Source organism: Lepidochelys kempii, chromosome 17, assembly GCF_965140265.1.
Source record: "Lepidochelys kempii isolate rLepKem1 chromosome 17, rLepKem1.hap2, whole genome shotgun sequence".
Classification (NCBI taxonomy): domain Eukaryota; kingdom Metazoa; phylum Chordata; order Testudines; family Cheloniidae; genus Lepidochelys; species Lepidochelys kempii.
In genome coordinates, this window is record NC_133272.1 from 19,523,232 (window position 1) to 19,536,164 (window position 12,933).

The 12,933-nt window shown below is 41.2% G+C and overlaps 1 protein-coding gene across 1 annotated transcript in view; it reads left to right on the forward strand.

Moving 5' to 3' along the window:
* YWHAG (tyrosine 3-monooxygenase/tryptophan 5-monooxygenase activation protein gamma) overlaps nt 1-11,653 on the forward strand; it is a 42,781-nt gene extending 31,128 nt beyond the window's left edge. Inside the window, exon 2 of the mRNA XM_073315814.1 lies at nt 8,212-11,653. Coding sequence (XP_073171915.1) covers nt 8,212-8,868 — 657 coding nt within the window. The 3' untranslated portion in view covers nt 8,869-11,653. The remainder of the gene's footprint in view (nt 1-8,211) is intronic.
* The last annotated feature ends 1,280 nt before the right edge of the window (nt 11,654-12,933 follow it).

Genomic DNA, 12,933 nt, shown 5'->3' on the forward strand with positions numbered 1-12,933 from the left:
CTAAGTTAATGGTGTCCAGTTTGCAAATTAATTCCAATTCAGCAGTCTCTCGTTGGAGTCTGTTTTTGAAGTTTTTTTGTTGAAGAATTGCCACTTTTAGGTCTGTAATTGAGTGACCAGAGAGATTGAAGTGTTCTCCGACTGGTTTCTGAATGTTATAATTCTTGACGTCTGATTTGTGACCATTCATTCTTTTATGTACAGACTGTCTGGTTTGGCCGATATATATGGTAGAAGGGCATTGCTGGCACATGATGGCATATATTACATTGGTAGATGTGCAGGTGAACAAGCCTCTGATAGTGTGGCTGATGTGATGAGGCCCTATGATGGTGTCCCCTGAATAGATATGTGGACACAGTTGGCAACGGGCTTTGTTGCAAGGTTAGGTTCCTGGGTTAGTGTTTTCGTTGTGTGGTGTGTGGTTGCTGGTGAGTATTTGCTTCAGGTTGGGGGGCTGTCTGTAAGCAAGAACTGGCCTGTCTCCCAAGATCTGTGAGAGTGATGGGTTGTCCTTCAGGATAGGTTGTAGATCCTTAATAATGCGTTGGAGGGTTTTAGTTGGGGGCTGAAGGTGACGGCTAGTGGCGTTCTGTTATTTTCTTTGTTGGGCCTGTCCTGTAGTAGGTAACTTCTGGGTAATGTGACACTTGAGGCCCCTGAAGTCTGCCAGAGGCCTCCCAGCACTCGAGCTTGTGTAGTCGCGGGAGAGAGCTCTCCCAGCACTCTAAAAAACCCATCTCCAGGAGGGGAGTAGCTGGTAGCTCTGGGAGCCGCTGTCTACACTGGCAGGTTACAGCGCTGAAACGTGCAGCGCTCAGGGGGGTGTTTTTTCACACCCCTGAGCGAGACCGTTGCAGTGCTGTAAAGTGCCTGTGTCGACAAGCCCTTAGTGTTTTAGACTTGTGCTTGTCAAGAGTTGTATGTCCAGTAAAAGATATTACCTCCCCCACACCTTGTGTCTCTAGTGTCCTGTGACCAAGCACAGGTGCAACAACACTGCATACAAGAGTTGTGTGCACACTTAACAGTTCAAATTCTTCTATCAAACAAATTTTAGCCCTCCGACTCTAAAACTACCCTGGTCTAGAATGCTTCCATCTTGTACAAACAAATCTTGTTATGGTAAGAAATGCGTTTAGAAGTTGGCTCTTTGCATCTTGGGAGCAGAAATTTGTTTCAGTGCTACTAGCAAGTGTCACTTATAAATTACTGTGCCTGATGCTGGTATCAAGAAATTCTTAAAGGTGGCCTGCGATGGACTCTAAAAATAGGGCTTGTCTTCTCGTGCTCCTTCATGGAATATAAAGAGAGCCCAAAACACAAATATAATTTATTTGGTCTTGGCTTTTCATGAGCTCGTCTTGGAGCATTTGTTAAAGATTTTAACCTCTTTATCCCACAATAGACCGCATTTATCTGCAATATTGGTGACTTGACTTCAATAGGCATTAACAAAACGAAACATTTTCAAAAAGAAAAGGAGTACTTGTGGCACCTTAGAGACTAACCAATTTATTTGAGCATGAGCTTTCGTGAGCTACCGCTCACTTCATCAGATGTTTACCGTGGAAACTGCAGCAGACTTTATATACACACAGAAATCATGAAACAATACCTCCTCCCACCCCACTGTCCTGCTGGTAAATTACCAGCAGGACAGTGGGGTGGGAGGAGGTATTGTTTCATGATTTCTGTGTGTATATAAAGTCTGCTGCAGTTTCCACGGTAAACATCTGATGAAGTGAGCGGTAGCTCACGAAAGCTCATGCTCAAATAAATTGGTTAGTCTCTAAGGTGCCACAAGTACTCCTTTTCTTTTTGCGAATACAGACTAACACGGCTGTTCCTCTGAAACATTTTCAGCAGCCTGACTACAAATTGCCTCTGGATTTCTCAGCTCTTGCTCACGTGACTCCTATGTCATTTCACTACCTCCCAGTCACAGGGCTGGCCTATACAGAGTTGAAATTGATGTAGTTATTTTGGTGCTATTTGCACCTTTTGTTTTGGTGTAGATCTGTGTGGACATTCTAATTGTAGTTTAAGAACACCTTATTTTGATGTAGCTGAAGTTGGTAAAGACTCAGGTTTAACTGATATAGGACATCCTTAAACTAAAATTGGTGTCTACACCTACACTTAAACAAGCCTTTTGTTATGGAATTACAATCCAACAAGTTATTGTGGTGAAAATCTGTGTAGACAAGCCTGTAGAAATGTAGTACTTGGTTTTCAGGGTAAAATGACTTCATAAAAAATCAGAAACTTAAAGCCGTATCTACACTACCACTTATGGATTTTTCTCCTTACTCTTTTTATATATAGAATGACTGATCTCAATAACTCCCCTTGGGCAAAAGAGTAGATTTTTCCCTTCCAGATCAGAAGTTGGCATCTCTGCTGTCTGATCTGCCATGTGTAGGGTTTGATATTTGCTGTTTACTGTAGGTTTATACCTGTGGTAACACATCAAGTAAATACAGAGCTAGAAATTTAAATGAAGCAAAATATTGCACCTTCCATCGAGGGGGTGTTGTGAATAAGCTTAGGTACCAGTGGCATTTGTTACCTGACCCTAAAGCCCTGATCCCTGGTCTCATTCCTTACTCACTCTGAAAATGCCATATACAGGAACAGCAAAGGGGGCCGGGCTTGTTGCGTAACAGTAAAAATGCAGAAGAGAAAGAGAAATGAGTCCTGTGCTTGAAAGCTTTCTAAAACTGTCAGTGAAGCTAAAGTTGTTACAAGGTTTTTGAACTTCAGTGGAAGCTTAGTTAAGCTTCTAGTGATTAACTTCTGTTGGAGACCAAAAGAATTTTTAACTGTGCAAAATTTAGACACACATTTGTTAGATCTGCACATACCATGAAAGCATTGGTTTGCCTGGAACCTTGACACTGAGATGTGAATACTATCCAAATGCCTATAAGCCAGTGCTAATATAGTCCTGGTTAATTAACACTGTATTTTTAAAATGGGCCAACTCAAATTCACGTCCTTTGAATCATAAGGCTATGGCACAAACTTTCAGCTGTCGGCCCTTTCATTAGAAAATGGGGGAGCTATTGTTTTCACATCTGTGATGTATAGATATTATCCTGCTATTCTAAACTTCCCCAGATAGTCATTGCTTCCTATTCTCAGACCTGGTCTACACCTAAAACATAGGCTGACCAAGCTACGTTGCTCAAGACTGTGAATTTTGTACCCTGAGCACCCTAGCTTGGTCAACCTAACCTCTGGTGTACACGTGGCCAGGTCAACAGAAGGATTCTTCTACCAACTTAGTCACTGCCTCTTGGAAAAGTGGATTACCTACATGGATGGAAAATCCCCTTCCATCGGTGTAGGAAACATCTACACTACAGCGGCGTATCCACAGCTATGCCACACGGTCATGTAGATGTACACTCAGGATTTCATGGTTTCAGTTGTTTATGTGAGGGAGTTAAGACTGTCTGAACTCTGATTCATGAAACAAAAGAAAAATCTCTTGGAAAAGAATTTGGAACATGATCTGTGCGATTTGTTACTAGCCAGCTCTCACCCTGGTCTAGTGAGATTTTAAATTACAAGGAGTGAAACACCAGACATGTCTTTTCTGTCTAGCCCTAAGTTAAGTGTCTTGAATCTTATTCGTAGTTTCCAAGGCCAGAAGAGACCATGGTGATCAGCTAGTCTGACCTCTAGAACACAGGCCAAGAGCTTCCCCAAAATAATTCCTAGAGCAGATCTTTAAGAAAAAAAATACTCAATCCTTGATTTAAAAATTGTCAGTGATGAAGAATGCAGTCCACTCCAACCCTGGGTAAATTGTTCCACTGGTTAATTACTCTCACTGTTAAGAAATTGCACTTATTTCCCTGTCTGAATTTATCTAGCTTCAATTTCCAGCTATTGGATCATTTTTTACCTTTCTCTGCTAGATTGAAGAGCTCTCTATTAAATATTTGTTTGCCATTATGATACTTGAATCAATCCTTGACCATGTGTTTTTTTTTGTTTTTTTTTGTGAAACTCAATATGTTGAATGCTTTGAGCCTGTCCCTATAGGGCATGTATTCTAATCCTTTAATCGTTCTCTGAACCTTTCTTGAACATCCTTCTTGAATCGTGGGCACCAGAACTGGACCCAGAATTTCAGCAGCAGTCACACTAGTGCCAAATACAGAAGTAAAATAACCCCTCTACTCCTACTTGGGATTTTGGTGTTCATGCTTCCCAAGATCACATTAGCTCTTTTGGCCACAGTGTCATTTTGGGAGCTCATGTTCAGCTGATTATCCACTAGGACCACCATATATTTTTCAGTCGTTGCTTCCCAGGATAGCATCCCCCATTCTGTAAGTGTGATCTACATTCTTTTGTTTCTAGATGTTTACATTTAGTCATATTAAAACACACTGTTTGCTGGCATCCAGTTTACTAAATGATCCGGTTTGCTCTGAATCAGTGACCTGTCCTCTTAATTATTTACTATTCCCCCAGTTTTTGTGTGCTTTGCAAACTTTATTGTTCAGACCTTGAGTTCTATTGAAATTCATCTTGACTAGTATCCTATTAGCACAGGCTTAAGGAAAGCCAGTATAATAATAAATTTGCTACATCTGCCTACAAAATAAATAAATGTCTGCTACAAACCATAAAAGATGGAAATTTCCTGGTAGCTTGAGAATTGCCAGTTTCACTTCTCATATTAAAAAAAAAAAAACCCAGTTATCAGTAGTACAAGTTTATTTTGTGATAAAGCGTGACAAGTGAATGCGACAGAGTTCAGGAATTATAGATTTAGTTATAGTAAATACATGCTGACAACCTATACTGACAACTTCAGTTAATTCCACTTGGCAAGTTACAAACCTTCCTTTCAAATGCCTGTCACAACTTGCGTATGGAGTTCATTTGGGAATTTCTCTGAGCACTCTGCTGACAGTGCAATGGTGCAGTTCTAGTATTCATGTTTTAAACATTCTGTGACTGATTAAATGTCCTGTAAGATCACATCACACGGAATTCTGTAATAAAGATAAATACAGTATTTCACAATTGTAAGTGAACATTAATGCTGCAGGCAGGTAAGTACTTCCTACTAGAAATCTTTTTTTTTTTTATGTCCTGGGAGTACTTTCTGTTCTAACAAGTTATTGTAACACACTAGCAGTGTGACCCTTAAAACAATAGGCAGTGGTAAGGCTGAGAGTACGTCTGTCATGTAAAGTGTATAAACCACGTAACAGCACGTTAGTTATAAAATACAAACTAGAAAATCAGAAAAGTTACAAACTAACGGAGAAACAAGTGCCTGCGAGTAGGGAAATGCATCCAAAAAATCTTAACTCTGCTCTACAAAGATGCCATTCTTGTTCCTTTCTAACCTACTCTACGGTATTTTATTTGGATCAAGGACTGGGCTTTAGAACTCCAAATGCAAGACTTCTGCAGAGGCTAAGTTAGTATATGTGAACAGTATGAATGGGGTATCGGAGATACATTACAGAACAGTATGAACTTGCCTTCATGCATGTGTCAGGTACAAGCAAAAGGCAAAAGTTAGTGTGGGGATATTAAGTGCTATAACTACACTACCTGATTGTAAAAGGCTTGAAGATAGGGACATATACAAATGCAGAGCTCTGAGCTTATAGTAAAAGTGAATCTTAATGCCGAATAGAAATGATTGCCCTTAGTGTACTAATTTTGGCTAATTGGGAATCACTTAGATTGAAAGAGGTTTGGGGCAGGGATTGTCTTGTTAGTACGGTGTCTAGCACAAGGGGGTCCTAGTCTGGGGTTGGGCTAGTGCTACAGTGATCCTCATTTTCAAGTTATTTTTGTGGCTTACGTGGCTAGAAAGGCCAGAGTTAGTACAATCGCTGTGCACCTTAAGGTGTTTATCGTCTCTATGAAACGAAACTTTGGGTGTGAAGGTGGCCTCAGTCTGACTTTCTGAAGTGTTGTTGAAAGCAGACATTATTTGGATGCTTTGAATTTCTATATGAAATGCTTAGTTTGGGGGGCAGCAGGAGGAAGGTGGTTTGGGTTTACTAACAGGATTTTTTATGATTACAGCATTTTACACAGCTTTCCCCTGCATATTGATTCAGTAAGAATGAATGCTATTTTGTTTGCTGAAACAGATCATATCTCCCGTGACCAAATGGGGTTGTCTGGGCACACGTAATCTTGAATTAGTGGTGTAAATCATGTTCATTCTCCACGTCTGCCAGCAACTGCTTCAAGTAGCTACATAGATTGAAAGGTGGATGCTTATTGGCGTGCCGTACTGAGAGCTGCTACAGGGATCAGCCTAACTGCCACGACTACCCAACGCAGTTACATTTGCTAGCTTAGTAAATGTTAGTACTTGTGAAAGGTGCTATGCCTGCAGCCATGGAGACTGTTCGTGTTGCAGTTGCCTGTGCTGACTGTTCTGCTGAACATCCTTGTGTTAGCCTGGACGTGTTGCCTGTAAGTAAGAGGGAGTTTCTGTAACATTCAAGCACTTCCCTCGCTGCTGAAACCCTCGAGGGTGGTAACTAGTGACAGTGTGGTAGCTTTGATAATGTAGGCACTGTTCCGTTGGGAACTGGAATGAGGTGTCAGGCTCAGATATGACACTTAACAGCCATAAGATTGATTTGGTAATGATTGAAGATTATAATCTTGGCTGGATGTAAACGGGCAGTCTGATAGCAGAGTAGTTCCACGTTTCCTTACTATTCCCCTAAGCCATCCCATTGCTGTGGCAATTAATCTTTTAGTGGTGTATGTATCATGATGTCGGGAGGTTTGTACACCTAAACTCTCCTTACAACCAGTGAAGACTATCTCCTGTGTAGGAAAAAGATAGCATACTGCTACCATGTGAGCTTTTGACTCGTCACAGAGATCAAAGATGTAATGGATGTTTTGAAGAAATCTGTCTAAACTCAGGTTTCAGAGTAACAGCCGTGTTCGTCTGTATTCGCGAAAAGAAAAGGAGTACTTGTGGCACCTTAGAGACTAACCAATTTATTAGAGCATAAGCTTTCGTGAGCTACAGCTCACTTCATCAGATGCATATCGTGGAAACTGCAGCAGACTTTATATATACACAGAGAATATGAACCAATACCTCCTCCCACCCCACTGTCCTGCTGGTAATAGCTTATCTAAAGTGATCATCAGGTGGGCCATTTCCAGCACAAATCCAGGTTTTCTCACCCTCCACCCCCCCACACAAATTCACTCTCCTGCTGGTGATAGCCCATCCAAAGTGACAACTCTTTACACAATGTGCATGGGGCTATTTCCTGCACAAATCCAGGTTATCACCAGCAGGAGAGTGAATTTGTGTGGGGGGGTGGAGGGTGAGAAAACCTGGATTTGTGCTGGAAATGGCCCACCTGATGATCACTTTAGATAAGCTATTACCAGCAGGACAGTGGGGTGGGAGGAGGTATTGGTTCATATTCTCTGTGTATATATAAAGTCTGCTGCAGTTTCCACGATATGCATCTGATGAAGTGAGCTGTAGCTCACGAAAGCTTATGCTCTAATAAATTGGTTAGTCTCTAAGGTGCCACAAGTACTCCTTTTCTTTTTGTCTAAACTCAGTTTGCCGAAGTCTCTGGACATCTCAAAAGCAGACACCCAGCCTCTCAGAAAACTGAAAAAATCAACATTCATTATCTCGTTTTATAGCTTTAATTCATCTTATTCAGCTAGTTTACTCACTGTCCCAGGAGTATGAGCATCTCTTCACGTTTTGCTGTAGCTCTTACTTTCACCTCTTCTGCTTCTTATTGAGGCCTGACATCCACCCAGTTGGTGTCTATCAAGGCATAACTTAAGTACCATCTTTTCCTAACTGGAAAAATGCTAGAAAAGTGATGAAATTTTGACATAGATAAGTTTTGGGTAAAGCTGCATAGCTTTAACCTAGTATCTATGTTGATGGTACATAACAAATTGCTTCCCGGCTGTGTTTGAAAGCTTGCAGAATTTGCAGTCCTTCCCCTCTGCCCCTCTTCAAACCCTGCTCCATCTGTGGGATGTAACTTCTGATATCCGAAGTAAAATGAACTGGAAACTTATCAACTAGCACCTTGTCAGGCCACTCTTCTAGAGGTAGCAGGCGAGAACAGCAGAACGTATGAGGTAGAGATGGGATTAAATACAGTGTAATTTAATCCAATCCTTTTTTCTCTCTCTCCCTTCTCAATGCAGGTCACAGAGCTGAACGAGCCACTGTCCAATGAAGAAAGGAACCTGTTGTCTGTAGCCTATAAGAATGTAGTGGGGGCACGGCGCTCTTCCTGGCGAGTAATTAGTAGCATTGAGCAGAAGACCTCTGCTGATGGCAATGAAAAGAAGATAGAAATGGTACGGGCCTACCGGGAGAAAATAGAGAAGGAGTTGGAAGCTGTATGCCAAGATGTGCTGAGCCTGCTAGACAACTATCTGATCAAGAACTGCAGCGAGACACAGTATGAGAGTAAGGTCTTTTACCTGAAGATGAAAGGGGACTATTACCGTTACCTGGCTGAGGTGGCCACAGGAGAGAAGAGGGCAACGGTGGTGGAGTCTTCGGAGAAAGCCTATAGTGAAGCTCATGAGATCAGCAAGGAGCACATGCAACCAACTCATCCCATTAGGCTTGGTCTGGCACTTAACTACTCAGTTTTCTACTATGAGATCCAGAATGCGCCCGAGCAGGCGTGCCACCTGGCCAAGACGGCTTTTGATGATGCCATTGCTGAGCTGGACACCCTCAACGAGGACTCCTACAAAGACTCCACGCTCATCATGCAGCTCCTCCGTGACAACCTAACGCTCTGGACAAGCGATCAGCAAGATGACGATGGTGGAGAAGGCAACAATTAGACCCCCAAATGGACTGGCAGCCGCACGCTGATGCTACTACTGCAGTCTTTATTTTTTTCCCACAAGTGGGGGGGGTCGGGGTGGGGGAGGGGAGGGGAAGGGTAACCTTCCCAGGGAGGCCCCCACGACCTGTCTTTGATTGCCTCTTTGACGTTTTTGCCAAAACACCACTAGTGGAAAGTCAGGCTGCCTGTGCTGGGTATGGAATGGCAGCCTCACACTGGCATATGGACTGTTCTGTAGATTATTAATACAAGTGGGAGCTGTCTTTAATTTAACTTTATTGCTAGAAATAAAAGGGTTTTAAGATGAAATAACTTGAATGAAATGGCCCTGCCTTTAAAAAATGAAGTTCTGTGGTTCCAGTAAGGTTTATGTGCATGCGTCTCCTCCATTCAAGTGCCGTATGTTTACCATGTCGCAGTGCATCCCCAGGGTGCACTGGGCCTGTCACGGCGTAGCTTACAATCCCAGACTGAAAAGACTCACAGTTCAGGGCTTTGAAAGCCCCAGGATTTAGGCCATTTAACTTTTCGTTAAGGTGTTTGTTAGGGTAGCTTACAGTATTAACACTAAATCACGGTTGACAGTATTTCTACATGACAGCCGTATGTGACATCAAGCCATTGTACATTTTCTTTTGCTAACTCTCTTGGCTTGCCATCCTTATCCAGTCCCCTGTGGACTGGCTTGGCTATCCTTTGTCTCCCAAGGCCAGAAGACTGCCTGAGGAACATCAAAGCTGCTCTAGTTTTTGATCAACAAATTAACAGATGCTTGGCAAGCGGCTGTTTAAACGGGGTCCACAGCAAAAGGATTAAGAACTTAATTAGAAAGGGGGGAAATGTTAAACTAAAACGCCACTAGATAAAAAGAATTCAGGTCTGTATGTCATGTACTGCTATTTCAAAGACCATCCTGATTTAAGGTGCCATAGCTCCTTCCTCAGGGATTACACTGCCATTTCACTTTTCCCTGACTTTCTCCCACTGTACCATGAGGTTTGTCAGCAGATCTCTGTAGCGCCCAGACTCCTTGTTTCATCTTCATGGCAGCTTGGTGTTCATTCTCCTGGGGAAGCTTGTGGCATGATGAGTGAAACCTCAGGAGTTTAGAAGTTCATTTGGTAGAGAAATCCACAAAGGAAGAGCTGCAATCATAAACATTTCTATCAACTCTCGGGAGCCCTGTAAATTAGTTCTCTTTTAAAATACCTGGTTTCCAGGTCTGTTTGATTTGGCTGGGAGAAAATAAAGCTCACCAGGTAATATTTACCCCCATCTGCGTAAAGATTTTTTTTTTAACACGATTGTTGGAAGTTCACTGCCATTTCCTTCTGATTTTGCAGATTGCTGAACTTCGTAGCTTTTTAACTAAAACTACGCAGTAGAAGGAAACTGCACTCATGAATGTCCTATTAAAACAGGCTTTCATTGTCCTGTTCGGTAGTCAGTCTGTAAACAGAGCATCTTGGTGTTGCATATACAGTACAATCAGTTTTATTGTACGGTTGGATACAGAGTCTGGCTTTATTGGACTTAAAGAGCTTTTTTCCGTGATTTGACAGCAAAGATAAGAAGTCATCTTTAAGAAAGTAGGTTAAGAGGAATGACCAAAATGTAACTAAAATTCATAACCAAGAGTGACTTTGCAATTATATTGTCAAAGCTTTTTTAATGGAATTTACAATGGAAATCATGCAAAGATATGCTCACTAGAAATGACCATGTGCACATATGTTTTAAATGAATGTACTATATGCAACATCACAACGTTTACACAAAGTGACTTCAAATGAAGCCCACCTCTGTAAACTTAAAATAGCCTGATTAATGATCCCTACTGGAAAGATCAATAGGAAGAGGCTTGCAGCTTAGGTAACTGACAGAAACCTGCAGTAAATGCCATGGACTGGAAGATTTATTTAGGCTTCTTAACTTAATTTCACTTCATGTCCAGTGAGCAGTGTTGTCCCTGCCTGTATAATTTGAAAGTGATTTACTGGAATTACAAAACCTATTTTTTATTTCCGCTTTTGCTCTTGCTGCTTTAGAAAATGTATGCAGGAAAGATCGCACAAGAGGGCTAAAAAATGGAGCGGGGATGGGGATGGGGACTTGATTTTTAAGCAGCTTGAATGGTTTCTTTCATTTTTTTTAAGAAATGCACTTGCCTATGATAGTGTCTCTCCAGTGAAATGATTACTGCTCCATTACTCTATTGATACAATATTGTGCATGCTAGTGTCGTATTTCTATACAGTAGCTTGACATTTATTAACTTATACTGTAGATGTTATGTATTCCTATGACAAACTAGTCTTAAATTTTTTTTTAATTTTTTTAATTTTTTTTTTTTTCTTTTGGGGGTAAAGTTTGCTCTACCAAATAGTATCGTAAGAAACTGATCTGTTCTGGATGTTGCTATAGTGACATGCAATTATATATGATTTTGTTTTTAAAAAAAAGGAAAAGCAAAAGAAACACCAGTGTTAGCTTAATCTTAATGTCTGGTGTATGTCATGGTGAAATTATAACTATTACAGTGTAGGAGAACAGTTACTATGTTCTTTGAATGAGCCTTTGTTTGTGCTTTTTGTCATGTTATGCAGTGAACTATTTTTAAGGTCTAATCAGTGATTATTTTTCCAACTCCGTGTTTCTGTAAGGAATTATTTCACTCACGGACCATTCTTAGCAGTTTTCCTCAGTGATGGAATATCATGAATGTGAGTCATTATGTAGCCGTCGTACATTGAGCAAATAAACTTACAGATCTGATGAAAGTGCTAGTTAATTGTATTGCATTATGTGTTTGAATTTCTTTTGTTCTTTGGCTCCGCTGGGATGAGAACTTCACTGTCCAGTTGATTTTTTTTTAAACTGTGTACTGGGGAACTTGTTTGCAGTGTTGTAGCTGTCTTGGTCCCAGGATATTAGAGGAGAAAGTGGGTGAAAGAATCTTTTATTGGACCAACTTCTGTTGGTGAAAGAGGTAAGCTTGCAAGCTTACACAGCTCTGCATAACAAAGTTGGTCCAATTAAACTATTACCTCACCCACCTTGTGTCTACTGGGGAACTTGGTATTTACTCTCACCTTGGCCATTTAATTGTCTGACAGGTACCAGTTTCTAATGCACCTGTTCTAGGGCGTGGAAGAAAGATTGGGTACATTGTGCAACAAGGGATTAGTTGAGTAGTTCAGACACGTCACTTAAAGCAGATCACTAGAGATGTGGAGTAGCCAAAGATACTCATCTTTAGTATCAGCAAAGCAAATGGTTTAGAAGCTGCTCTGACGTGATGGGCTCTTAAATAAAGCTGAACGTTGCATCTGACAGTCTGAGAGCCTTACACAGACTTTCAAGTACAGAAAGTGCTTATAGCCACCTTGAAATTTCTGGGCAAATGTGAGCAGTTCATATAAATAGAACAGGGAACATTAATGTGAGTCTTGATGTGAAGGTGGGCTGAAACCTCACAAAGAAGCAGTCTGGCCAAATTATACTTTCCATCAAACGTTACCTAGGGATCTGCAGTGTCTGTTTAGAAGATACCTAACTGTATCCTCTGGAGAATACAGCAACATGACTGAAGATGTCTAAGACCCGAGACCCATGCAAATCTTTTTTTTCACTGCAGTTCAGAGCCAGGTACACCAGTCCCCATGAAACCCTGGTTTCAGAAAGATATCGGGTATCTGAAAACAGGGACAGTTTTGGTATAAGATCTGATGGCCAGAGATCAAGTTGAGTGTTCGGTTTGATTTTTGCTTTTCTATGGACGGTAAAGACACGTTCAGCTGGAATAAGACAATTCAAACTACCATGAGATGAAAACATTGGTATATTGAAGATAAGTGTCTTGGATACAGCTGTGGTAACCAGCACTTCTGTAGTGACCACTTGCTGTGTGGAAGGAGGAGGATATTAAGATGTAGATGTCCACAAATAGTAGAACGTTTGCTGTTGTAATGGCTTGTTTCTATCAGATCAATAGTTTCTCAGGACGCCTTTTGGACTAACAAATTCTACTTTCAGCCGATTTCATCTGAGCATCGCAAAT